General features: G+C 47.4%; 1 protein-coding gene across 1 annotated transcript in view; it reads right to left on the reverse strand.

Annotated features, from left to right (window-relative positions):
• Nucleotides 1-13,023: 13,023 nt before the first annotated feature.
• SKI (SKI proto-oncogene) overlaps nt 13,024-27,262 on the reverse strand; it is a 109,524-nt gene continuing 95,285 nt past the window's right edge. Inside the window, 7 exon segments of the mRNA XM_026715747.2 lie at nt 13,024-13,819; nt 15,180-15,410; nt 15,902-16,116; nt 16,119-16,211; nt 16,965-17,254; nt 18,196-18,311; nt 18,688-18,810. Coding sequence (XP_026571532.2) covers nt 13,631-13,819; nt 15,180-15,410; nt 15,902-16,116; nt 16,119-16,211; nt 16,965-17,254; nt 18,196-18,311; nt 18,688-18,810 — 1,257 coding nt within the window. The 3' untranslated portion in view covers nt 13,024-13,630.

Here is a 27,262-nt window from a genome sequence, read left to right on the forward strand (position 1 = left end):
GAGGTTTCAATCCCTATTTTTTAAAAAAAGAAGATGACAGAATAAAATAGAATAATAGAGTTGGAAGGGACCCCACCTCAGGCAGGAAACCCCACACCATTTCAGACAAGTGGCTGTCCAAACTCTTCTTGAAAACCTCCACTGTTGGAGCATTTAAAACTTCTGGTGGCAAGTTGTTCCACTGCTTAATTTGTTCTAACAGTCAGGTAAGGCAAAGGAGCCGCCCAGAGAAGATGAGAAGGGAAAACCGACCTGGCCTTCCTTCCTTCCCCTTCTTCCTTCCTTCCTCCTTCCTTCCCTTCCTTCCTTCCTTCCCCTCCTTCCTTCCCCTCCTTCCTTCCTTCCTTCCTTCCTTCCCTTCCTTTCCTTCCTTCTTTCCTTCTTCCCACTATTACTCCTTCCTTCTTCCTTCCTTCCTTCCTTCCTTCCTTCTTCTCTACTATCCTTCCTTCCTTCCTTCCTTCCTTCTTCCCATTATTCCTCCTTTCTTCCTTTTTTCCTTCCTTCCCTTCCTCCTTCCACTCTCTTCCTTCTTCCTTCCATTCATCCATCCATCCTGTTTGATCCTTCTGTCCTTCCTTCCTTCCTTTTCCTTCCTTCCTTCCTTTCCTTCCTTCCTTCCTTCCTTCCTTCCTTCCTTCCTTCCTTCCTTCCTTCCTTCCTTCCATTGCCTTCTGGGTGCTGGCACACGAGCGCAAGCATGCAAGCGCGCTCACAATTTTTGGCACAGGAGCCCCAAAAAGGTTTGCCACCACTGGTCTAGGATCTCCTGCAAGAGGCTGGACTAGAAAACCTCCAAGGTCCCTTCCAGCTCTATGATCTTCTAGCTGTCCAACCCTCAAACTACAACTCCCAGCATGCCTCCCGTCACCTCTGCCCTGCCGAGACCTGCAGAGATGTTCATCTGCAGATGTTGCAGCTGCCACTTTTGCTGTCCCTGCAGAATCGGGATTTATTTTGCGTTGACATTTTCCCAAAAAGTTGCTTTTCTTCTTCCCCCCCAGTATTTAGACAGAACCAAATTAGTTTGGTGCTGCTGCAGCCTTCCACGTGTGAAATAATCGGTATTTTCATGTCAACGGAATAATATTTTCATTAGAAAACTGAGCATTAGTTGTCACCCACTCCACCCGCTTCCTTCTTCTTGAACCTCGTCATCTTGGCATCCACCAAATATTTTTTCAGTCCGCCTTCCCCACCCCTCCAATTCTCCCCAGTTCTGACTACGGCCTTACCAGAATTATTATTTTTTTTCCTTTTTCATTTTTTCCCCACATATTTTCATGGCCACATCAGCTTGGCAGTGAAATGGGGTCTGCAGATTTTCCTTCCTCCAGCAGTTGAAGTTAGGAATTTATCCAGCTAAGGTCAGATCCGTTCTCCTTCGGAATTAACTGTCGTGTAATAGAGTATAAGAGGACCACAGAGTTGGAAGGGACCTTGGAGGTCTTCTAGTCCAACCCCTGCTCAAGCAGGAAACCTTATACCATTTCAGACAAAGAAGAGATTTCCAATGAGAACCTCCAGTGTTGGAGCATTCACAAGTTCTGGAGGCCACTGATTTCACTGTCAGAAAATTTCTCTTTAGTTCTAGGTTGCGTCTCTCCTTGGTTGGTTTCCATCCGTTGTTTCTCAACTTGCCCTTTGGCACTTTGGAAAATAGTTTGACCCTCTCGTCTTTGTAAGGAGCCCCCCAAATATTGGAACAATTACCTACGCCTTCTTTTCATTAGACTAGTTAGACAAACCCAATTCTTGTAACCATTCTTCGTTATGTTTTAGCCTCCAGTCCCCGAATCGTTCTTGTTTGCTCTTCTCTTCACTCTTTCCAGAGTTTCATATTTTTGTATAGCGTGTCTCTGTAATACAGGCCACACGTGGTGTTGTTTCTGTGTATCCAGAGTCACTGTTCTGACTCACGCCCTTTTCCAACAAATCAAACACAATCCAAAAGGAACAGAAACCTTGTAAGGCTTTTACAAAATAATTAGCTGTGATAAGCACAAGCCTTGCCAAACTGTGCGAGGCTTGCCAAAAGATAACAGACAAGAAATAATTTGCAATACAAGAATCTTCAAATACAAACTCAGGATACTGGAATGTCCACGAGGCTGGAGTTTCAAAACGCCTTTGCTTCCTGCAAAGAACGTTCGCTTCACAGCTGGCTTTAATCTTCTTGAAGGAGGGGCCATTACCTTGCAGCCTTACTCCCAAGGTGCTGCTGTAATTGTTCTTTCCTCCGAGCAATCCTGCGTGCACACGCGCTTGGCACAGGCTCCTCGGGAACCTCCTCATTGCTGCTGCCAGCCCCCCACAATCTCTGAAGGCAGCAGTCCACTCCCTGATGGTCCTGGCCCCTCATCTGAGTCCTCGCTCTCCTCAGCTGTCCGTACCTGCTGCCGGCTAACCGCAAGAGTCACACAGGCATTGTGTCTCAGGTTAAGGAATCTTCCTGTATCGGCCTTCAAGAACAGCCATGACCCTTAAGCTTAGCAGATTAGCAAAAGTTGGAAGGGACCTTGTAGGTCATTTAGTCCAACCCCACCCCCTCCCAAGCAGGAGAACACTCAGTGTTTAGGTACTGCCGAATTTAGTTAAGTACTGATGGTTCTTGACTTAGCACCACAATGGAGCTACCCAATTCCTAGACATACCCAATTCCTGCAACTGTTCTGCGTCAAAGAACAGAGAGAAGTACAACTCATGGTAGTATTTTGCTTCCCATCACGCTACCGAAGAAAATTGCTGTATTGAATCTTCCCCAGAGACCCTTTAACCTATGCAAAAATCTATATTTTGGGGGCGGACGTTTGAGGTTTGGAAATAATAACCTATGTTTTGAAGGAAGGTTCTTTCTTAGGAAACCTTCTATGAAATCAGAAAAATAGAATTGGCCTTCATAGCTGTGGGAAGATAAGAAATCTCCCCCCCCCCCCGAGGGAAACGGCCCTTTGAAAATAGCTTGTGAATGTAAGCAGAAGGGCAGCGTTAATGTCATATTATTTCAGTGGAAGTTTGAAAAGAGAGGTGGGGAAAAGTTGAATTCTGAATCTGGAATGTTTTCCGCAGGGTTCATAAGAGAGGCCAGAAAGAATTCAAAATTGTTTTCCGGTTGAGAAGCGATGTAGCCACGGCGAGTTTGAATCACTCTGAATTTCTCTGCTGCTTTGGAAGTGATTTCTCCCACCACACGCACACACCCGTTCCCCTCTGCATTTTTTGCAGATAAATCAGCGCCTTTTCTTATTTTTCCAGGCCGATTTTTCCCCATTCGAATGAGTTCAGGGTGGATTTTGAATCTGGATTTAATGGCCGGGGTTTTGTTCTTGAACCGGTTAGCCCCGGCCTCCTCTGGGAAAGAGATTGGGACCTAAGAAATAATTATGTTGGCAACGATGGGAAGGTTTGAAAAAGCGGGAAAGAACCCTATTGTTAAACGGGGGAGGGATGTATAGCAGGCTTGGTTTTTCCTAGCCCCTCCCCAATTACTCATGTATTTTTTTTCATCAAATATTAATTAAAAAATGCAGAAACAAAGCTTAATAATTATTGCTATGTTTTTAATATTCTTCCTGCTGCCTGAAAGACAGAAAAGCTGAAGGAGTGTAATTACTTTTCCCCTCCTTCTCTCTTCTTCCTCACGATTATTCCTTCCTCACTCACTCCTTTTATCTTTCCTCCCTCCCTCTTTCCTCCCTCCCTCCCTCCCTCCCTCTATCTTTCTTTCCTTCCCTCACTCCCTCTACCCTTCCTTCTTTCCTCCCTCCCTCCCTCTATCCTTCTTTCCTTCCTTCTTCCTTCCCTCCCTCCCTCTACCCTTCCTTCTTTCCTCCCTCCCTCTTCCCTCCCTCCCTCTATCTTTCTTCCTTCTTCCTTCCCTCCCTCCTTCTACCCTTCCTTCTTTTCTCTCTCCCTCTCTCTATCCTTTCCTTCCTTCTTCCTTCCCTCCCTCTTTCCTTCCTTCCTTCTATCCCTCCCTCCCTCCCCCCCCATAATTCCCCCCACTTCAGAGAACCAATGTGAGCATCAGGGTTAAAAACCAAGAGGTTTGCAAGAAGCCATCCATCATGGGACTTACAGGACACCTCCCCTGGCAAAATTTTTGCTGGGGTTTCCATAAATCAAATAGCTGAAATATTTGTGGCTTGTTCCTATGCGGTATATATGCAGGTGGAGATTAGAACCAGTCAGTCAAAATTGTGTACACACACACACACACACACTGCACAGACATGCACAGACCAATCTACAGATGCAAACCCACACTCCCTAGCAGGAGGCAGGACTGGAAATGCTCCAGAGAGGAATTATCAGGGAAAGGGGAGTGAAATATTTATTTATCTATAACATTACAGTATTAAGCCACTCGGCTCCTTTAGCAAGAAGCTCTGGGCACCTTATTTTTACCCCCCTTCGTTGTGAATTTGGAATCTGTACTTTACAAATGGACCCATGGAGGCATTGATCAAAATATGGCAGCTCATAAGTTATCCCCTGGTTTAGATAACAGATAATCAGAGTTGGAAGGGATCTTATAGGTCATCTAGTCCAACCCCCTGCCCAAGCGGGAGACCCTACACTATTTCTGACCAATGGCAGTCCAGTCTCTTCTTGAAGGTCTCAAGTGATGAAGCTCCCACAACTTCCAAGGGCAGCTTCCGTTCCCTGCGTTGATTGTTCTCCCTGTCAGAAAGTTTCTCCTTTATTTCCAGGTTGAATCTCTCCTTGACCAGTTTCCATTCATTGTTCCTTGTCTGGCCTTTGGGTGCTTTAGAAAACAGCTTGACCCCCTTCATCCTCCTCTCTGGGGCAGCCCCTCAAATATCAGAAGACCTCTATCATGTCTCCCCTGGTCCTTCTCTTCTTCCCTAGACCAGCCAGGCCCAGTTCCTGCAACCGTTCTTCATAGGTTTTAGTCTCCAGTCCCCTCATCATCCTGGTTGCTCTTCTCTGCACTTTTTCTAGAGTCTCAACATCTTTTTTTATAGTATGGTCACCAAAACTGGATGCAGTACTCTAGGTGTGGCCTTACTAAGGCTTTATAGAGTGGTATTAGTACCTCAATCTCAATTGTATCCCTCTGTTAATGCAATTTAGGATTGCATTGGCTTTTTGGGCTGCTGCTGCACACGGCTGGCTCCTATTTAGCTGGTTGTCCACTAAGACTCCAAGATCCCTCTCCCAGTAACTGCTATTGAGCCTGGTTTCACCCAGTCTATATGTGTACTTTTGGCTTTTTTTGCCTAAGTATAGGACCCAAAAATCGCTTCGGGGCAGAGAGGCTGGCTTGGTTTAGTGGAGGTGGTTAGTCTCCCTTTATGACTGGGAAATAGCGTATCTGAAGGACACTTCGAAGACACTCCGAAGTGTGAAGAGAGGCCTTTCACTTCCTTGCGTGGACTTTGGGGGCTTTTTTCAGCAGCTGTCCCCAGACCTTGGAACCATTGCCAGTGAATTCGTCCCTCTAACCTCCAACAGAACTTAAAAGGGCGTGCGAGATTCAGATCAGATAGCTTTATTACAGTCTTGGACCAGATTTTACAGTTAAAAAAAAAGAGAGAGAGAGAGATTTGTTACTGGAAAGGGGGAAAAGAAAAAAGTATGTGAGATTTTGAGTTCTCTGAAAATCAGTTAGGAAGTTGTGGATTCAAACAAACAAAGAAAGAAAAGAGGAAGAAGAATGAAAGCAACAAGTAACCAGCATACATCTGGGTTAAAGCATTGCCACCCAAATCTCGTCTCTTAAGGCATGAAGGAAGCAAAGCAAGAACCAGTCTTTTGGTTAGAGCAAGGGTGTCCAACCTTGGCAACTTTAAAGACTACAACTCCCAGAATTCCCCAGCCAGCATGAAGTCCCGAAGCCTTAAAAGTTGCCAAGGTTGGACCAACCTGGGTTAGGCATTCACACAGGACAATTCTCTTACCTTCAGAATATCCTTTTTGGCGAGGAATGTCTGGTTTTGTCCCAAAACGAAACAAAAACACACGAAAAAACCTTTATACAAGTTGGAGATAGCAAGAAATGTATAGTTTTATAAGCAGAAGTTGCAATTTGTTTGCAGAAGTATCAACAAGGTTTTTTCTTCTCTCTAGCAGTTCAACCAACTTGTGTGAGGAAGGGGAAGGAAGGAAGGAAGGAAGGAAGGAAGGAAGGAAGGAAGGAAGGAAGGAAGGAAGGAAGACCTTAGCTTTCAGTAAGTAAGCACATTTTCCCTCTTTTTATCATCCACTAACACTTTAGTTAATTAATTTGCCAAGTCCAACCTGCAGATTGTATATTCCACATGAAGAAAAAGAAAAGGCCAACATTTTGGAAGAACCCAATTTTTAGGGGAAAAAAAAGATCCCCGTGCCACTGGAGAATTCTGGGAGTTAAAATCCACATATCTTGAAGTTGTCAAGGTGCGAAAAAACCTCCCGGGATGATTTAAAGGTAGTTGTTTTCTTTGGTTTATCGTTCGATAAATTCACCCAGCCTCCAGCGCCGGAAAAGCCCGCTGAAGCTGCCTCACTGTGTATTTTGGTTCACACCTAGGCAAGAGTTGGCATAAATCCTAGCACATTTGTGTCGTAAAGGTGTCTGCTAAACAGATGTTAGACTGTCTGCGAAAGGCTGCGCATCTTTCAAAGCGGGAAGTAAATGGCAGTGCCAGGTCTTTGGGGCTGCCAGTCCTGGGAGTTTAAATCAGACAAAACCAGCCCAGGAGCTTCTCCACACCTCTGAAGAGATGCTCAGTGGATTAAAATCATACCCCGCTCCTTTTTACAGCCTCCCAACCCATTCAATCTCCTGCACCACAACCCCACCAAAACGATACCCAGGCCTTGCAGTGACCGCCAATTCCGCCTCCTGGCATAATTCCACCTAGACGGGAAGATGATCTCCAAAACGTTTTGGTAATTTTCATCCAGGTTGACGGAATCCTTATTTAAATGAAGGGTATTGAATTTACGGAACTCTCCGCCACCAGATTTTTCAACGGGCCAGGCAGATCCATGTATGCCAGATAAAAATCTCCGTGGGATAATTCTGTAAGGCGGTGTAATCAAAACACTAAGCCCCTTGTCAGATTTAGAGGGCTGATTTAAAGAGATGCTGGATTATGTGAAATTTTGCTCAATTCCTCCGCAAGCCTTTCTCCATAGAATCATTTTCAAAAAAGGCTTAATGTGAAGAGGGAGAAGAAGAAAAAAGACGTTTACGCTTCTATTTACTTCCCTCTCCATTTTTTCCGGGTAAGGAATAAAATCCCCAAACCGATGCTTCATTGAACTTGTTTCTTGAAATATATTGTTCATTTTCTGTGAACCACAAAATTCCTTCCTACCGTAGGAAGCTGTAATAATCGATTACACAATATTTTTTTTTTATTTTAAGTATTTGCAGATTAGAACATGTCCTGGCTAGAGGTGGTGTTTTAAGTTTCTGTTGAGTCACCTCCATTGAGAATCTCATTTTGGGGCGAGGAATACAAGACATCTTCCCTTTTCTTCGCACCAAAAGAATTAAGAGGTTCACCACATTCAAATTCCATATATTTTTTATTAAAAACTACCTTTCAGGATGTATATCTCCACTTCTCCAATGGCTGGTGTTTGAATTCCCCTGATTGCAACAATCCTCAAAAATCGGCTCTTAATTCAGATTTCACATTTCTCCTAGTGCCGACAAATTATGTTCATTTTCCCGCTCTTATTATGTTGCCGTTGTAAGTTCGAACGGTCACTAAAGTAAATCGAGCACTACCTGGATAGTCTTCCAAGGTCAAGAAACAACCATTTATTGTTGATTCCAATTTATGCCTCCCAATTGATTTTTCTGAACCACATGGATACGCGATTGGTGAGATTACGTAAACTTTCTTTTAATAGTAAAATAACATACTTTTTTACTGGGCTTGGACTTATTTTTCCGGACAATTTTATTAGCGATAATGAGTCTATACAACTGTACATTCAGTCACTGAGATGTATTTATAAGCATAGCTATTTTTTATACATACTTTAATAAAAGTCCCTTTATGTTACAATATTTCTCTGTTTCCAGGTGGGGAAAAAAGGGAGAGAGGTGGGTGAAGGGTTATCATTCTCTTTTCCCCTCTTTTTTCTCTCACTCAGGCATCTGTAAACAAGCAAGCACATTGAATTACATAAAAATAAGTCTAAATTAGGGAAGTCATCAAATTTGTTAGCAGCAGTGGCGGGACCGAGGCAAAAATGGGCTCAGGAGATTTTAAAATCTATTCAGAAATTGCAGTTTAAGTCCCTCCGTTGAAACCGGGATTCTTTTGTTTCTTCTAAAGGATTTTAACCCACATTGAAATTCCAAAATAAATTTGTATTTCTCGGCGGTGGGGCTTTCACTCCCTAACGAATTTCAACCTTTCTTCATTTCAAAGCGTAAGTTGTAAAACAAAACAGCTCAGTAAGAAGAAGAAAAAAGGACCTCAAAAAGTAAACTCCATATACACTTATTATACAGCTATAAAAGAAGTATTTACAGTGTTTTTCTGTTTTGTTTTTTTTTAAATTTTACATTGGGTAGTTCCGTTTGAAAAAGGAGATTATTATTTTTAATCATTTTAGCTGCTCCATAAACATCGATATCTTATTGCTGTTGGTATTTTTTTTTTAAATCCCCGTCCTTGTTAAAATGTAGCTGGGTATTTCTTTAAAAATTGAATTAAACTGCCCATACAATAGCTAGATACGTATGTAGGTATTTATATTTATGTATAAGTATATTATATATGTAATAAAGCCCCTCCCTTTTCCAATGCATCTTTGTAAGGAAATGGGGGAGGAATAAAATGCACACCAATATCCCAATAACCCCCGTTCCCCAAATTAAACCAGGTAGCTAAGAGAGTAAAATCAGGAGGTTTAGACCAGCGTTACTCAACCGTAGCCCTTTGTAAGACGGGAGGACTTCAACTCCCAGAATTTCCTAGGCAGGGGAATTCTGGGAGTTGAAGTCCCCGTCCTCCCCCCATCTTAAAAGGGCTACAGTTGAGCAATACGGTTTCAAGGGAGACGCTTCTCTCCAGCTCTTCTCCATTCCCGATGGTGGCTTCTCGGGCTGAGGTTGTGGGGGGCTCAAAATGGCGGCGCTTCCAAGCGGGTCGTGGGCTCCCCCTACCACCACGGGTGGAATGGCAGTCCTTTTCCCACGCCTCCTCCGTAAAAGCTAGGTTGGGGGGGGGGTATCCAGAGGTGGGTCTTCAGCCGGTTCTGACCAGTTCTGGAGAACCAGTAGCAGAAATTTTGAGTCATTCAGAGAACCGGCCAATCCCGCCTCTGACTGCCCCCCCCCCGCCAACCCCATATCTCTTTTCTGCCTCCCATCGAGTCCCAGCTGATCGGCTGTCTCTCCTTTGGTTGCCCTGCACAGGAGAACGGAGCTGGAAAGCAGGTTAGAAGGGTGGGGAGGGAAAGGGGAGTAACCTTCCCCTGCCACGCCCACCAAGCCACGCCCACAGAACTGGTAGGTAAAAAAAAAAAATGAATCCCACCACTGGTGGGGGTCCCTCAAGCCCCCCCTTTTTGGTGCGAGCGAGGGAGGCCGGGTGCTGGTTTTAAAGCTGCTGGTTTTAAAGCTGCTGTTTCGGGGGAGGGGCACGTCCCACCCCCCCACCCACCTCAAATGCACACAGGGACACAACACACACAATTGAGGAGGTAGCCTTTTCCACCCAGGTCCATTTCACATTCCATTTCTTTTTTTGGCTGGAATTTTGGGATATCGTGGAAGGGCCCGGAATCAAATCAATAAAGAGTGGGATCTGAAGGGCCGAAATTGCAGAAACCTTCCCACCCACCCACCCGCCCCAAACTAAATTGCATCGAGAGAGCATACCCGGGTCTTGCTTTTAATCTCAACCTCCTCCCTCCCCCCGATTAAAGTCTTCCATTTTAAAAGGCTGCGTCCCCCAGGTAGAGAATATTTTAGAAATGGCTGCGTTGCCAAAGAGAACCTGGGGGATAAAATATACCGTCAAAGGTGCCCACAGCTGTTCCGCAGCCCTGGCACCGAGAGGTTTCTTTTCCTCTTTGCCACAAGCGGCAATTTAGAACAGAACAACAAGAGTTGGCGGGGACCTTGGGAGGTCTTCTAGTCCAACCCCTGCCTAGGCAAGGAACCCTACGGATTCGTTGTTTCTTTTGCAATCTCGGGTGGGTGGCATCCGTGGGAAGTTTCCTGCCCCCCCACCCTCCCCACTAGAAAAGGAGGTGGTTGCACTGACCTAAACCAGCCTGAGTTTTGTGTTAAGAGGAAGGCGAGGAACCACCTTGGGCGATTCTGCAGCTGACCTGGACCTGTTTCTGTGCCGTTATCAGAAAGCCAGAGCGAAGGTGAAAATTGAGACAGCTGAGGGGGGTCTTTTTTGGAGGGGAGGAAAGCAACCTTTACGTACTTTTACATAAGACACTAATAATGCCGGTTAATTAATATATATATATATATATATATATATATATATATATATATATACACATATATATGGTAAAAAATTTAATTTCATGCATATGTTCTTTTTAATAACTGCAGGAAAAAAAACATACAAAGAAGCAATTTCTTTAAAAAAAAAAACCTCACATTAAAAAAATAACTGCATAAACACAATCAATATTCCTTTTTTTTCTTTTCTATTTTTTTTCTCTTTGCATTGCACTTTAGAGCTGAACCCATTCGTTGCGAAAGAAGAAGGGCAGAGACCTCAAACTTAGACAAAAGTTGTATCATGCAAAGCTAGTTTACCGAGTGGTTTCGTGCTTTTGATTTATTTTATTTTATTTTGTCTAAGTAACCTGATTCCTTCTTTTCAAATAAATCTTCCTTTGTATTTATAGGGTTCCTTAACCACTCCCCTAAATGTACTTTCCTCCTTTTCAAACATTCATGCTTACAATGGCTATTAGAATGGATTATAACAGCTTTTTTTTAAAAAAAAATACATTTTTTTTTCCTTTAGTGTACTGCAAATTAATACTTTAATTTTAGGACAGGCTGCCGCAGTGTGAATACCAGAGGGAAGCAAAAAACACGTTCCCCTTCTGTGTTTTAAGAACAGTGAAATGGGAAGGAAGAATTTGGACTTTTAAATGTGGTTTGCTTTGATTTGGTTTTGGCATCATTAAAAATATTCAAGCGGTGAGGGGGAAGGAAAAAAAACCAACAACCCAAGGTTTGGTTTAGGCCAATAAACTTCAGTTTGAAACCCAGTTTGTTGTCAGCTTCTCAGCTGCAGATATGGCTTTTATGCAAACGTGCAAAAAGGGGGTGCAAACTCATGTTTTGGCTTCCCTGGCTTCATCCTGGTGTGTTTCTCTGCCCTGCCTGTGTTGTCTGCAATCAAACCAGGCCCAAATAAACCACCATGGAAGGGTGGAAGCCAAGTGAACAAGCCAAGAATACGTCGCTCGCTTTTGCATAGCTTATTCTTGCTTTAGGCTTTGTGAGATGTGCGAATGCAGTTCCTTCATTCTGGTCCTTACAGAACAGCGGTCGCTCCTCTGAATTGAGCCTAGCCAAAAAAAATAAAATAAAATAACATAGGGCAGCAAAGGATTCTGGCTTAAGAGCAAACTATGGTCAGTGGCTTGGCTTCTGACAGGCCTCGCATCTCCCTCTCCGCCATTAGAGCTGCCGATCTTTCATCGCAACTCCAAACCCATCACTTTGGGGGTTTCTAACCCGTGACAAATTCTGTAATATCCGCAAGGCAAGGCAAGGCGGGCTCCGATCCGCGGGGAGGGCAAGTTACCCATGTTCCTTGCACCCCCGGTGGCCGACAAAGGCATTGCACACTCGCGGCTGGCGCTTTGTAGCAGCGTCTCCCAAGCCGGGCTGACTTATTTTAAGACTTCCACTCCCAGAATCCCCCAGCCAGCCATGCTGGTTTTTTTACAAGATAGTGGGAAAGGAGCAAACGGGACGGAGGGACTTCTCCATTCCCCCCTGCCCCCCAAAAAGTGTGTTTTGTTTCAGGGGGTGTGTGCATGTGTTTGTCTTAAGATGGGGGCTCTGCACAAGGCCTCTCCCCGAGCAACTTCCATCTACCCACGGCTTGGAGGCGGGAACTGCTGGCACCTTCCAATCCCAAGATTAAAGCATTTGTCAGATGAGAAACAAACAAACAAACAAACAAAACCACCCCGTGACCAACAACAAAACAAAAACCAAAAAAAAAAAAAATCCCGAAAGAATAAACAAAAGTCGGCTTATTCACAGCAGCAAAAGTCTTTTTGTCTCTCTCAATACAAAGGCGCAAGTCGTCTCATTCGTTCGGAGGGCACCCATCGCTCTCCAGGCTGCGGCGGCGCGGCAAAAAAAAAAAAAAAAGTCCCGGAAGAGGAGTCCGTCAAACACTACAAAATTTCGGAGGCGTCGTGGATTTCCCCCAAAAAAGTGGAATGAATTCGCTGAGCAAAATGGAAGGCGCCACTAAAAGCCCACAGAGACACAGGGGCGCCCCTGCCGTTCACTCGTCCCCGCGTCTTGTTCACAAGCAACGGGGCGGGGCGGGGTGTCTTATCCTCCAGCTGTTCCTTTTCAGCTTCAAACTTCTTCTTTTTTCCTCTCGTTCGTTTGTTGTCTTCGACGTGACGGGTAGATTCGCTTGCTAAAGTCAGAAGTGCTTTGGAGTCAAAGCGAGTCTTTGCGAGGAACAAACACTGAATTTCGTAAGGCTGGGTTTATTCAGGATCTATCCCTAAACAGACAAACATCCTCCCCTACTAAAGTTTTCTCTCTCTCTCTCTCTCTCTCTCTCTCTCTCTCTTTTTTTCAATGATCCAAACACAGGGAAAAAAAAACGAGGCTGAAACCTGGGCGACCACCCCCTCCAAAAAAAAAATCCCTTGATTTGAAATCAATCATGGCTATTTCTTTTTCCTGAAACACTTTTCCAACACCTGTACCAATTTACATATTAGGCATCAAAAGTATCCCACCCTTGGCCCCAGCATTCATATATAATATATTTTATTTTTCTTTTCTTTACTTTTTTTTTTTTTAAAAAAAAAATCTTAATGGTTTTAGTACGTCGTCGACTTTAAATGGTTTGTATTTCGAAATAGCTTACGACAAAAAGGGGCTTGTTGGGGTTTGCGTGTTTACGTATAGGTGTGTGGGTGTGTGAGTACACAGACACACACATACGTATATTTATTTTTTTTATATTCGTAGCAGCCCTCAAAGCTTGTCCCTTATTTCCACAAACAGGTTGTTTGTTTTTTTTTCCCCAGTAAAAAAGAAAAAAATACATTTTAATTTTTCCCCCTTTTGTGTGTGTGTGTGTGTGTGTGTGTGTTTGTTTTTTGCTGCAGACTCAAAAGAGTAGATTTATAAACACTTCTCACGTTATAGGCACAGGAAAATGTTGTGCTATACGGATTTTTTTCTTAAAAAAAAAAGAGAGGCAGAATTCAGTGCTTTTGTTATAAAGAGTAACAACGTTTTTGCCCTCCGATTTAAGAACCACAGATCCATGGTGTTTAGCCACATGCAGGGGGTGGGGAAACGCCTCTTCCACGCAGTCTTGCTTACTATGCACGGATCGGGCCACAGGCAGGAGAGCACAGATTCCACCCGTCTTGGACCGTGTGTGTGTGCGTGTGCGTGTGTGTCTCAGTTCTCGGGATCTTTCGGGGTGTGCGCGCTGTTGGGCAGATCGTTATGCTTTGACCAGAGTTGCTCTTGCAGTTCCTTGACGGCTTTTTCCAAGTTCTCGCGCGCTTCGCGCTCGTGCAAGAGGTCAGCGCGCAGCTGTTCTCGGTCCGCCTCTGCGTGCTGGAGCTTCACTTGCAGATCTTCGATCTGGTGGGACGAGACGAACGGAGCATTAGGGTTAGCGGGGGCCCCCGAACTGCTTAGAGCAATTGGGGGGGGGCATATGCAGATAGGTGAGCGCCTCCCTCCCTCTCTCTCTCCTATCTTTTTGGACCCTTGCCGTTCTCGGTTGCTTTTTCTTAAGGCAGATTCGGTTAAGTTAGCAACGGGGAAGGAGACACAACCCCTCTCCCTCCCTCCCTCCTCCCTCTCTTTCTCTCTCTGCCTCTGCACCTGTCTGTCTGTCTGTCTGTCATCTCTTATCTCGTCTCTCTCTCTCTCCCATCTCCCATCTCTCTCCCATCTCTCATGTCTCTCTCTCTCTCTCTCTCTCTCCCTCTCTCTCTCTCTCCCTCTCTCTCTCTCTCTCTCTCTCTCTCCCATCTCTCTCTCTCTCTCTCTCCCATCTCTCATTCTCTCCCCTTCTGTTGGTACAGCAGTTGGGCGTTAAGGCGGGAACGCTGAGCACATTATTTGTGCATCTCGCACGCGGAGCCCCTCCTTCCTCCCCTGCAACCATGAGAACATTGAAAATGGACAGAGCCACCTGCAAAAGCCCCGAAGAGGCAGCTGAGCATCAGCAGGAAAAAGCCAGACAATGCAATTTGGGGCTCTTGCCTGCCACATCCCAGCTGTGCAAGAGGGAAGCAACACCTGGCACACCCAGCATCTAACGCTTCGTGGCGGAAATGCCAGGCTTCTGAGCCACGTTTGCATCACTTTCTGCCTCGGCTCTCCTAAAGCTGGCAGGTGTCGGCCTGAGCAGGTAGACCAGACAGGAAACACAACCAGCTAGACTCATTCTACTTCATTGTAAAGCTATGTTAACAATCTGGAGCAGTTTTTTTCCCCCTTCCTTCCCTTGTACAGCCCCAAAAAATCTAGATAAGGGTCCATTCTGAGCCCATTATACTTCTCTGGGCTCTGCTCTCTCTTATCTGTCCATTCCCTTGGCTCCGTCTCCCGAGGCCATTCCCCACAGACCATTACAGAGGCCTCTCAAAGGGATGTTTTTCACCAGCAGCCTTTTCTGTTAACCAGGTGAGGCTAGGAAAGACATCCTGGTGATGAAAAAAATTTCCTGCAAGGATGATTCACAGTCTGACTCAAACCCAAGAACGGGAATCTGAACCCCAAATTGAAAAGTTCTCTGACTCATGGGGAGGAGGAGAAATTTGAGCACGAGATACTCAGAGCTACGGGAAGGGTTCCTTCGAAAGGTCCGGAAAGCAGGGCTGCTAACCTCGGAGGCATCCTTGATTTTAAAAAATTTTGGCGGGGGAGGGCAGAGCGTCGCAAGCCAAGCTCCGGGATGGGGAAAAAAGAACATCGTTGCTTCCACACTCACCTGGGCTGAGTATTTGGCTCGTAGACGGCCGGCCTCGCAGCCCTTGTCGCATACTCGGACCTGTCGGGCCTGCTCCAATTCCCGCTTGAGCCGTATCCGGGACTCGTTGGCCTCTTTCATCTTCTTCTCATTCTCTGCCCGGAGGCGTTCAATCTCCTTCCTCAGGTTGCGCTTGGCTTCCGTCGCCTCCCTCAACTTCTCCTTCTTGGCCACACGGAGGAACTCCAGCTCCTGGGACAAGAAGGGCGTATTAACATCGGAAGGGCCCCACGGGAGGAGGAAGAGGAGGAGGAGGAGGGTGGGGGGATGTTCCTTAGGCTCATCCGGCTTCTCCCCCGACTTTGTTTGTCCGAAGGTCGGTCACAAAATGGGGTCACGCATTATGAAGCCGCAACCGTCATAAATATGAACCAGCGGTCAAGCATCCAAGTGTAAATCACGTGACCGTGGGGATGCTGCCATGGTCATAAGTGTGGAAAAGGGTCATTAAGTCCCTTTTCAGTGCCGCATTAACTCTGAACAGTCACTAAACGAACTGTTGTAAGCCAAGGACAACCTGTAACGCAACACCACCCAATTTGAGCTTCGAAGATCCCAGGTGGACCATTAGAAGCACAGAAGAGTTCAACCTAAGTGACCAATCCCCCCACCGAGACTCTACTCAAATCTAGTGTCACGGGGTCCCTTTAACGTCATCGGCCAACGGGGTAGCACCCCATTACCTGGTGGAGACTGCGCTTGGCCTGCAAGGCGGCGTTGAGTTTCTCCTCCTGCTTGACCCTCATCTTCACCACCTCGTGGAGGAATTTCTCTTTGGCTTCTTTCGTGTCCAGGCCGCCATCCAACGCCTGCCTCAGATGCTCCAGCTCGGCCTCCAGCCCGTTGGGTCCGTTCTGAGGCTCGGCATGACTTGACACTTCAAAGACGGCGTTGCTGGCGCGGGCTGGACTTGCAGGCTGGGGGAATTCATATCCTTGGCTGAACTCGAAGAGGTGAAGGACGGAGAGGAGAGCGAGGACAGGGAGGAAGTGACTGCGGAGAGAAGGAAGAAATAAGTGGCGGCAATCGGGCCACTTGCCCCCCCCAGGCAACATGTGGGGATTGTGGGATTATTAAGTCAAGCCCTGTGCACGCGCAAAGAAACACAGGGTTGGTGGGAAGCGTGCCCTGCACTTCTGTCCCTGGAACAGGGCATATTTTGATTGTGTGAAGCTAAGACCAGCATCCTTTTAACCTTGCAGAATTGTGGCACTGAACAACCACTCAAGGGAAGTCCTGTTCTCTGTCTGGCCACCTTCTGAAGTACTGGTGGGGCCTCCAGACAGGATCTGAAGCCCCAGGATTTCCTTCCAAAGGCAGTTTGCTTTTTTTTAAAAAAAAAAGTTCAACCTATTGGACGGATGACTTTAACATGAAACTATTGTAGGAGACAACCGGGCTGAGCCCGAGGGAGGGAGGAGTCAAGCAGACCATCGGTCATGAGTCCCTGCACTCCCACAAGAGATCAAAGCCCAGCCCACCTTGAATTCCTTCTTATGCTTATCTCCCGCTGCTTTCCCTTGACTGTTAGTAGTTCAGATTCTTGTAGAGAGCTCAAGCTTACAATATTATTCACATTTGAACTGCCCGGATCCCCTGATTCTCCTGGTGCTGAAAAATGGATTTGCTGGTCAAAATAATCATCGATAAAGAATTCTATTGACGATGATTTGACCCCCCAATCCATTTTTCTGAGCCAAAGGGAGGGGGAGGGAGGATTTTCCTCCCCGAAAAAGTCCCACTTACATTCTTCTCGCGTTTCCACTTCTATCTCGGCTTCGGATTCCTTCTCTTCTTCCGTGGCAGGGGCAGGAGCAGCGGCGGTGGGCACAGCAGCGACGGGCGGCGGTTCGGGCACGGCTGGGGGTTCGGCGACGTGTTTCCTTTTCCGGAGCTGGGGAGGGCTGCTGAGGGTCTCGCCGTTCCTCAAGGCCGCTGGAGGGCACAGTGGGTTGCTCACGATCTTTGGCTGAGGAGGCGGGGCCAGCGCCACGTTGGGTGCGACGGAGTTCTCAAAACTTTTATATGAGTAGAAACTGGCGAGGAGAGAGAGAGAGCACTGGGTTACCTCGCAGCCCCCACAAAGCTATTTTGGGGGGGGGGGGTTGTGACTCACCCGCTCCCTCGGAGAGAAAAGTTGGGAGGAGATCACTCCTCGGGAAGGTTTCTGTGCCATCGCTCATTAACGCAATGAATCATCTAAAGGCTTTTAATTGCCAGCTTTGAAAAGTTGACTTCTTCACTGGGCAAACTTTAAAAGTCTTATTTTTGCTGCTCCAAAATTTTAAAGAGGCAAAGCAACTGAGCTATTTTTTGTTTGTTTTTTTAAATTTAGGTAATTACACGGGTAGTTCTTGACTTGCAACTAGAATTGAGCCCCAAAATCTCTGCTGCTAATAGTCGTTAAGTGGATTTTGCCCCGTTTTCTGACTGAAATCCCTGCAGTCATTAAATGAGCAACAGGGTTGTTAAAGGGGACCCACCCACACACACCGCAGCAATCGTCATAATTATGAGTCCATAGCCAGGCAATCACGTGACCATGAGGACGTTGCAATGGTTTTAAGTGTGAAAACTGGACACACGTCACTTCTTTCAGTGCTGTTACAACTTCCAGTGGTCACTAAATTGAACTGTTGTAAGTTGAGGATGTTCTTATGTCCTTGGGTAAGCATAATTAGCTGTTCAATTAAAAAGCAAGCTAAGGCAGAGCTTCAAGTGACCACAGGCCAAAGGCACCATTCATTCATCCGAGCCATCAACTTCTCCAGCTCAACCCCCACATCCTTCCCTTCGCTCCAAAGAACTTAATTTTATACCCCGGTTCTGTCTGTCCGTGTCTTATTCGTGTCCAGCTATTAAGATCTTGTGGTGTTGATGCTCCCTGTCGGATACTTTTGGGAAACGCACCTGGCCCTCATTTCAAATTTAGCGGCCTTGAAATTTCATCCTGGGAAACTCCTCCGCTTCTCCTTACCTGTCTCTAATCAACGTAGGTAGGTGGTTGGAGACGTCCTTCTCGCTGGCTGAAATGGCGGGGGACCAGGGCCGGAATGCAGAAAGACGCTGCCGGGGATGGAGACACCCAATATTCTGATTTTTTTAAAAAATAAAAAGAGAGAAGAGGAAAAAAAACAGTAAGAGACAAATGGATAAAATAAAGATATAGCGAATGGCCCGGCTGGAGGAAGACTGGAAAAGGATCGAGTTTTGTAGATCTGGGCTTCTGAATCTCTGAGTTAAGTGTGTAATTGTGAGTATTGCGTCCTGCAAAGAAGCCAGGGTGTGCAGAGACGGCTGGACCAACACCATACTCCCATGCATGAAGCCAACGCAAAATTAGCCAGACTGAGGGTCATCCTGGACTCCCGTCCACTCAACCCGGTCAGACAAAGAAAAATTGGGGGTTGTTGTTTTTGGGTGTTACACCCTCCAGCCTTTAAAACCTGACAGCTTTCCCCAAACTCACCTTAATGGATGAATTTGACAAGGATCGTAACCAGCTGGACTGCTTCTCTTTATCCCCAAGTAAGGGAGACTGCAGGGCATCGTCTGTTTTGGGTTTCTTGGGGAGAGGAGGATCGGACGGGACCTGAAAGGGAAAAAGGACATTTTTTTAAAAAACAAAAACAAACACCCTGCATTTAAAAAAAGGATGCGGGTCCGTCAAAGGCCGGCCGATATTACGGCCACAGGATTCAATTTGCAGCCTCTTCCACCGCTTCATCCCCTTCGCCAGAAAACGGGGAACGAGGAACAAGAGAAAATTGGGTCTGGGGTTTAAAACTCAAAATGGGATGCATCCTAAAATGGCAGGCCTCCCTTAGTCCCTGCAGAGCGTCAAACGACGCCGTTACATTCGCAAAGAGATGTAACTAAAAAGTCAGCATGGAGAGCTCGCTCAAGACTTTAAAGCCTGAACTTGCAGGGGTTTAAAGCCTGAATACAGAGGTTTTTCTTCTTCTGTCCCCATCCTACAAAAAGTCCACTTTTGAGCCCAAGGGAGGCTTCAAACACACCCAGCCAGTTCGAGCCCATCCAGGCTGCCAAGCCTCACCTTGGAAAGGAGGTGTTTTAAACGGTTCGTAAATCTTAACTCCATATACTGCAGGGGGAAAAAAAAAACAGCGGCCAACCAGCTCAGCTCACGGCCAAAATGAAGCCGCTGTCAAATCTCCCAGCACCGTGTCCAGTCCAAGAGGAGATACGATCTATTTAATTATATTTCAGCAGAAACTTGTACCAGCTTGAGGGGTGGAAGTTGTGAGTGGTGGGGGGGAGGGTTGGGGTCCTTTCAAGTTTGGGGAAATCTGTTAAATTGACAATGCAGCCGTGTCCAACTGGGAGAGGCACCCAGTGCCGTGAAAAACCCGACTTTCCCCAAGCAAAACGAATCCACTAAAATACTTCTCAAAGGCCTGTGAATAAAAACCGCCATCAGTGGGATATCGAAGGGAGCGATTTTTCTTCAAGGAGAAGATTTCAGGGGAGGGAGGGGAAAGGAAAGAAAAAAGGACCCAGCCAAGGAATTTGCAAACGGCTGCGCCTGGCTAAGGGAAAGAGGAAAGGAGAGCCTCGAAGACCGGCGGCTGGCTGGTTCTGCAAATCGGAACGGCGGCGGCAGCAGCGTTCCTCCTTTAGCCCTTGGCGGTGCCAACAGCCCAGACTTTGTTATTATTCTGTTTGCAGCGGTTGTTAAGGACGATGACTTCACAATGTCACAGCTGCAGCGGATTCTGCTGGCTGCTTGCCCGAGATCCTGCATTTGCCTCTTCCACCAGTCAGCCTATATATCACTGGGGAGGAGGAGGGGGGGCAGAAGAAACCCCCCCACCCATCAACGCCACTGGGTTGTTCCAGGGGAGCCGCATTCCAAGGGTCTTTCTCCCCCCACACACACACACATACACACTTGACTTGGGGGGCTTCCGGGGCAGGAATCGAATCCCGCCTGTTCCAACAACGCAGGAGCCTCCAGGGATTCCCTCCTCCCCCCCCCAGCCAAAAACCCTCTCATTTGCATCCCCCTCCCACTTTTCTTCCTGGATCCTGAATGGGATCCAGTGGGCCAGAGAAGCAACTGGGTTCTCAGCATCTACTGGGCCGAGGAAGTAGTCCCTGGTCTCTCTTCCTCCCCCCTCCCTTCTCCCAAACTTGCCCCCCCACCCGCACCCCGTGTGCCCAGAGGGGGCTGGCCTCCTTTTTTAAGCAGGGCTTGGATTTAAACCCACAAACCTGGCTTGTGTTTGCCCCCGGGTTTTGCACACGGGGGGGGGGGGCTGGTTTAGCGGGAGGGGTGGGGACTCCTGCAGCAGAGGAAAAAGGAAACGGTGACAGCATCCGAATGATATTTGGCAAATGTTGCCGATCCCAGCCCGGTCTGTGGGGATGGCTAAAGGGAGGGGGGGCCCAGGAGGAGCAGGTGGCGGAGCTCAGAACAGGGGCCTGTTCTTTCCTCTCCATTTCCTTTTGGGGAGCGGGGTCTGATGCTCCCCCTCTTTTCCCCTCCATTTCTGCTCTGCAGGAAGATTTTTTTTTTTTTGTTTAATTGCAGAAGGGAGGGATGGGGAAGGGGTTTTTTTTGGGGGGGGGGGTTGAGGGCAAATCTCAAAGCCTTGGCGAAAGAGGACAGCGGCTCCTTCCGGGACAGATGGGTTCTCTCTCTCTCTCTCTCTCTCTCCCTATCTTTCTCTATCTATCTATCTCTCTATATATTTTATCTATCTATCTATCTTTATCTATTTATCTTTCTTTCTACCTATCTTTCTCTCTCTCTCTCTCTCTCCCTATCTTTCTCTATCTATCTCTCTCTATATATATTTTATCTATCTATCTATCTTTATCTATTTATCTTTCTTTCTACCTATCTTTCTCTCTCTCTCTCTATCTATCTATCTCTCTATCTATACCTATCTACCCATCTCTAGATAGATAGATAGATAGATAGATAGATAGATAGATAGATAGATAGATATAGATACAGATATGTATATCTCTATCTATCTGTCTGTCTAACACACACACACACACATATATATATATATATCCCTATCTATTTATCTATCTTCCCTGCTGCACATCTCATCCAGAAGGCGAAAAAATAGGTTTTTAAAAAGGTGAATATAGCAGTCAAGGGGAAGATGACTTTAAAAAAAAACCACGTCAATTGATGTCCCCCTCTGTCAGCCTTCAGCCTTGAACACCGAGCAACCAGGCTTTGTGGGTAATAAAGAACCTTCTCACGGTTGTTCCTTTTGACGTTGTGACATCCCATCACAAAGTTGAATTTGTGGAAAAGTCAGGCGACCAATCAACTCCAGCCATCCAGAAAGGATGTCGGAGGCCCCTTTGAAGAAGCCATATCTTCCCCTCCCCCTCCCTCCACCCCATCAGAAGGACCGGATAGATGGCCACGTGCATGAAGCAAGCAGGCAAGGGGTGTTTCCAAAAAAACAACAACGCAAGGCTGCTAATCCAGCACACCGACGTCCTCATCATGTGCCTCCCAGACCAACATCGCCGTCTCCCCCAGATGTTTCATGCTTGGTCCACCCAAAGTTGGTGGGTTCCATAGATGCCCTCCGGCTGCCATCTTGGAAGCCCAAAGGACGACCCAGGAGAGGTCTGGGGCTCCAAAGGAAATTGCTCCAAACCCCGAAAACACACTTTATTACGCGCCTTGTTCCCAGTTCTTCCGGGTGCCAAACAGATGCTACACGGAACGTGGCCCCTGTTCCGCTGAAGGCCACTCCCTGCAGGCGGCTCTTTAACGGGGGCCCCGGGCTGACGCAGGTTCACGCCGGACATGTCCTGCGTGGCCGTGGCAAAGCCGAGTGTGGTGGGAGGCCGAGAGAGGCTTCTTCTCCACTCCCCCCCGCTTTGGAGGGCCACCCCGTAATCCTGAGGCCAAGGCCTAATCGTAAGATTGGCAGGCAAGGTGATAGCACAGTTGGCAGGAGCTCGAAATACATCAGCAAAAATGTCAAGGCCTGCAAGACCTTTCCACGCTTGGGGGGACGCGGCTGCCAGATGGCCTCTCGCCAACCATCTCACCCCCCACCATCTGAAAGCTGCAAAAGCCCCCCTCTCTCTCTCTCTCTCTCTCTTTTCTCTCTCTCTCTCTCTCCTTGGAAGGACTACAATCCCTGGTATTCCTACACGCCGGGCATTCCCTTTGCTAACTCCATCCTCCCCTTTGCAAATTCTCTCCCTGGGCTGCGTAGTCTGTTCTCTGGTTTTCTGCAGGAAATCTCTCTCCCCTTTTCCCTCTGCGGTCGTCTCTTCGCGTTCCTTAAAAAAAAAAAAATGACCCTCTCACTTCCCAGGGGCCAGGTAGGTTTCCCCCATGCAGGTAAATATGGGCATTGGCTACAAACCAGGGGTCAGCAACCTTTTGGACCTCAGGGACCACCAAACAAATCACCCTTTCTGCCGTTGGTGTCTGGCTGAGAATGTGGACTTCCCAGTGCAAAATTTGGCAAAGAGGACGAGAGAGAGAGAGAGAGAGAGAGAGGCTGCCCACACTTGTGCCTTTGAAAGCATCTGACAAACCAAGCAGGTGCAGCGGCCACCAACACACGAGACTTTATTGGCTCAACTTTTCCGTAGCAACTGAGAGGTTGGAGCGAAGCAAAACACGCACACAAGCACACTGCAGAACCCACAGTGCGTTCCCACCCAAAAGTTTTGGCCAGACGCTTGTTGGGTTTTTTTTTGGGGGGGGGGGGTTGACCGAAGCTGTGAAGTCCGCAACTTGTGGATCTGAGCCACGTTTTCCCCAGGAACAACCCACCGACATGGCGAAGACGCCAGACGCAGTTTGGTTGGGAAAAGAACTGTGGGTAGGTGTGGACTGCACTCCCTTATTTTATCCATAAATGCTCCTCCGGTTCTGAAAAAGCTTTCAACTCTTATTTTCCCGAACCAGACACACTTCAAGCCCCACCATTTTATGCGCCCCGTATGGCTTCCACCGTTCACTGGTCTGGGATAATGGGAGTAGGAAACACACCCAGTTGCGGTGATGTCTCTCTCACGGAGCGCGACAGGATAACAAGAGTTGGAAGGGACCTTGGAGGTCTTCTAGTCCAACCGCTGTAAATCTAATTATAGGTATTGCTTAAACCGGGCAATTGTGAAAGCACCCTGCGCGGATCCAAGGTGTTTGGAAAGAAGAAGTTACAACCATGGAAATCTCCCAAAAGACAGACTCCCTTCCTCCAATCTGAGCCATGGAAAACAGCCAGAAAAGCGATTTTTTTTTTGACCATCTGAAGGTTGACATTTCCAAACGTCGGTGGTGCCATTTGCCAAAAGACCGACCGACTGACTCGCTCTCTCTCTCTCACATGCACACAGAGTCCATATCCCACCCCACAGTCCTCTGACAGTTGTGCCGCCCACACAACCGACGCAGCCTGTTTCATGACCTCGACGGGTAAGCCAGAGTAGGCCTTGCTCATTTGAAGGACTATGAGGCTGGGCCAAAGGTATTTATCGGCACGCAACTGGGAACACAACTTCTCCTACGCACCATGGTCAGCCTGGGCCAAGGCTAGCCTCGGTTGGACCAAGGACCCAACGGTGTCTCCAGGCGGCCTTGGAGCTGCCTTCCAATATCCATCTCAGGAACAGGGGGGCCTTGAAATATTACAGCGGTGGCTTTTGTGTATGGGTGTGTGTGTGGGGGGTTTTTTTTTTAAGTTCTTCAGAAATGACGGCGGTATCTTAGCTTTATTGACAAGTTGCGACGGAAAGGACACGACGAACCGCCGTTTAGGAACAGTGGCTTTGCATTGTGCAAGCTTCGGTTGCTATATTTACCGAGCGGCTTTGAAACTGTCCCCTTCCTCTCAGACGTTCTAATCTCATTTCCTCTGCAAAAAATAATAATAATAAAAATGTTTTCTTCTGCAAAGTCTGCACGGCGAAGCAAAATTCATCCGCTTTGCTGGGGGGGAAAAAAATAAAATCACAGCTGCGGCTTCAAATTCCAAACCTGGAGGAAAACTTCTGGGATTTTTTTGTTGTTGTTATTGTTGTTGTTTGTTCCCTACCTCCTTGCAACATTTTGGCTGGGTTTTCGATCGAGGGTGGACCGTAATCTCCCAACAGAGGAATATTTAGGCACGACATTTTATTTTATTTTTTAAATGATTTCCCACGCTGTTTAACTTCACAAATCTTGTTCTTTTGAAAACAATTGCCTTCCTTGCCCCCAAAGGTGCTTTCAAGGGGATAATTTCAGGTTGCCCCGCTACTAAAAAGTCTCAACATTGAAAACAAGCCATTTCCTTGTCTCGGCTTCTGTGAAAAAAGCCCTTTCTGTCTATTTTAAAAGAGAGATTTTTTTTGCCCCCCCTCCTCGGAGCGGAACCCTCCCATCACTTGGAAACCAAAAATCTAAGACATGAAACGGCTTTCGTCGGCTGGTGGAAAGGGGCGGGTGCAGAATAATATATAAGAAATATAAGAAACTCAAGAGAGCCACGACAAGGCACGGCGATGGGCCAGATGACAATACTTCTAACCACACCGAGTGGCCGGGCAGCAGTTGTTGGTGCGGTGGGTCATTGCCAGTGTCGAAACTAAGAGACTGCAGGAATATGGGCTCGGTGCACCCGCCTCCCTCCCTCCCGGTCCTCTGTTATTGGCTTCTATCATCTTTCTCCCCCCCCCATCCCATTGATTGACAGTGGGAGAAGCCCATCAGCCCTGGTCCAGGGGTTTTACCCAGAGTAGCTTTTCCTAGTCCGGCGTCCACTGCAACACAACCCCGGACCACGGAAGGCCAACGGGCGCCCCCGAATGCCTTCACCCTCTTGCCAAACCCGGCGTCCTCTCTCCCCAACTTTCGTCCAGGGGGAAACTATTAAGCTGCGCGCGGGAAGAAGGGAAAACCATCTCCCCTTCCTCCTCTCCCCATCTTTCCAACATCCCCCCCACCCGCCCCCCTTCCACGTGGATGGGCAGGCAGCCACTTGGAAGGAGAAGGCCCCAGCCAGGAAAAGGTTCCCCTTTCCTCTGGCAATTATCTTTGGCAACCGTAGCGTGGGAACTCCTTTGAATCGGGGAGGTTGCGGAGCACGTGAGGAAGGGGGACTGTTTGGAAACGGGGCGGGCCCCTGAAGACAATCTGGAAGGGGCTTCGGGAAATACCCAAGAGATCAGAGGCCTCTACGGCCAGTTCACGTGTTTCCTTCTTTTCCCATCCCAAAGGGCTTAAGAAAATCGCCCTTTGTGCTATAACTCTTTTAAAGTTTATTGGAGGAGGGTCCAGGCTGCCCATCTCACTTTCCTGGGTCTGGTTTGTTGGACTGTTTTGGGGGGGTGTTTTCCCCCCCCCACCCCAAGAGGGCCAATAGTAGCAATCCAATCTTTGAGCATGAGACACCTGCTCTCTTTTAACGTGGACTCGCAAACTGGCAATACAACAGCCGGTCGCACAAGATTTTGTTCTGATACAGTTGACCGCAGACGCTGCTCCCTATCGGGGATCCGAAAAGGCCCAGAGTTGCTTTCAAGACCCAAAAGGAACAAATCAGCTTTTAAACCTGACCAGGGTCATCCAAACTGGAAGGAAAAGGAAGGAGGTGAATTTAAAAGCGGGGTGAGAAATAAGGCCGCTCTTGTTATAAACTACCAGCGATCCGATCCGTGTCGGCGAAACAGAAGGAAGAGCTGAATTTCAGAAAGGGAATTAAGTTGGGGAAAAAGAGGTGCTCAAAACTTCAAAGCTAGCCACCAACCTAATTTTGAGATCTGTCTCTCTCTCTCTCTCTCTTCCAACTCGGCCTTAATACGCTCCAGATGGCTAAAAGACGCTGGGAGCGGTTTTAATTCCATGGAGTTAAACAGGTGGGAAGCGGAGGCATCCACCTGGATGAGAACAGCTGAATTCCAGCAGGGCAGCGCTTTCCTTCGCCCTGGATGATGGCCGGCGCCAAACCTGGGATAGGCCAAGCAGCCCCTTCCGTCCACAAGGTGGATGGACGGTCTCCAAGTTTGGAGGAACTGAACTAAATCCAGGATCCCTAATCATGGGGGGGGTAACACCGCAGAATCTCTGTGCGTTGAGAGGCCTTGGGGACAGCTGAAAGGAGCTCCTGGGTGGCCACCCCGGCAGAAGCTGAATCACCGTGCAAGTCCTGCTGGTGAAAACGACACACCCACCGATGCCTTTCTCCCAAAGCCACAGGAATTGGCTTTTATCTGGTGTTGTCGGACTCCAGGATGTGTGTCTCATTCACGGCTGCTGATCTCAGGAACGTCCTCGTGGGAGATAACGAAATGGCACCACGCGGGGCAAACGCAATCTGGGAATCGACCCTGGAAACGCACGCGTCCTCCCCTCCCGGCCTCTTCAATGCTGCCCACAACTCTTGATAAGCACCATTAAAAAGAGAATAATAATAAGATGCCCCGTGGCGCCTGCTGGTTATCACAACTGTGTTTTCCTTAATGGTTTCTGGCAGGGGGAGGGGTTGCCCTCTGAGCTTGTTTCGATTTAGTTTCCGGACGTTTCGTTACCAAATGAGGTAACGTCATCATTCGTTCGGTATGGAAGGGTCCAGAAACTAAAAGTAAAACAAGCTTGGAGAGCAAAGCACTGTCAAAATCTTTAAAAAGTATTTTTGTTGTTGTTGTTATTTTCTTCATGGTCTCCGGGGTCAGAAAGAAGAAGGAGTCCTTTCTAAGGTCCACTCCATTTTTGGTGCTATGCTGCTTTGGGGGGCGCTGCAATTTTGCATACAGAACTAGGCCAAAAAACCCCTGATCAGAAATGGAGCCCGTCCCCAATTCCAGACTCCTGAAGCACAAATTCGTCCTATTTTCAGTGTCCCTGAAAAGCTGCCCATTTGCCCGAGCCAAATGGCGGCAATCTGTCTCAGAGGAAGAGGGGGAAGCCATCCCATCCACCACCCCCATCCTATCCTTCCTTTCTTCAGCCATAGTTTTTTTTTTTAAAAAAAGAAGCACCCTAAACTGAGCTCCATTCTCCCATTTCTCACCAGACAGCCTGCCTATCTATCTTATCTATTTAT

The sequence above is a fragment of the Pseudonaja textilis genome, chromosome 18 (genome assembly GCF_049901715.1).
Source record: "Pseudonaja textilis isolate UNSWEBS1 chromosome 18, rPseTex1.2, whole genome shotgun sequence".
NCBI classification, from domain to species: Eukaryota; Metazoa; Chordata; class Lepidosauria; order Squamata; family Elapidae; genus Pseudonaja; species Pseudonaja textilis.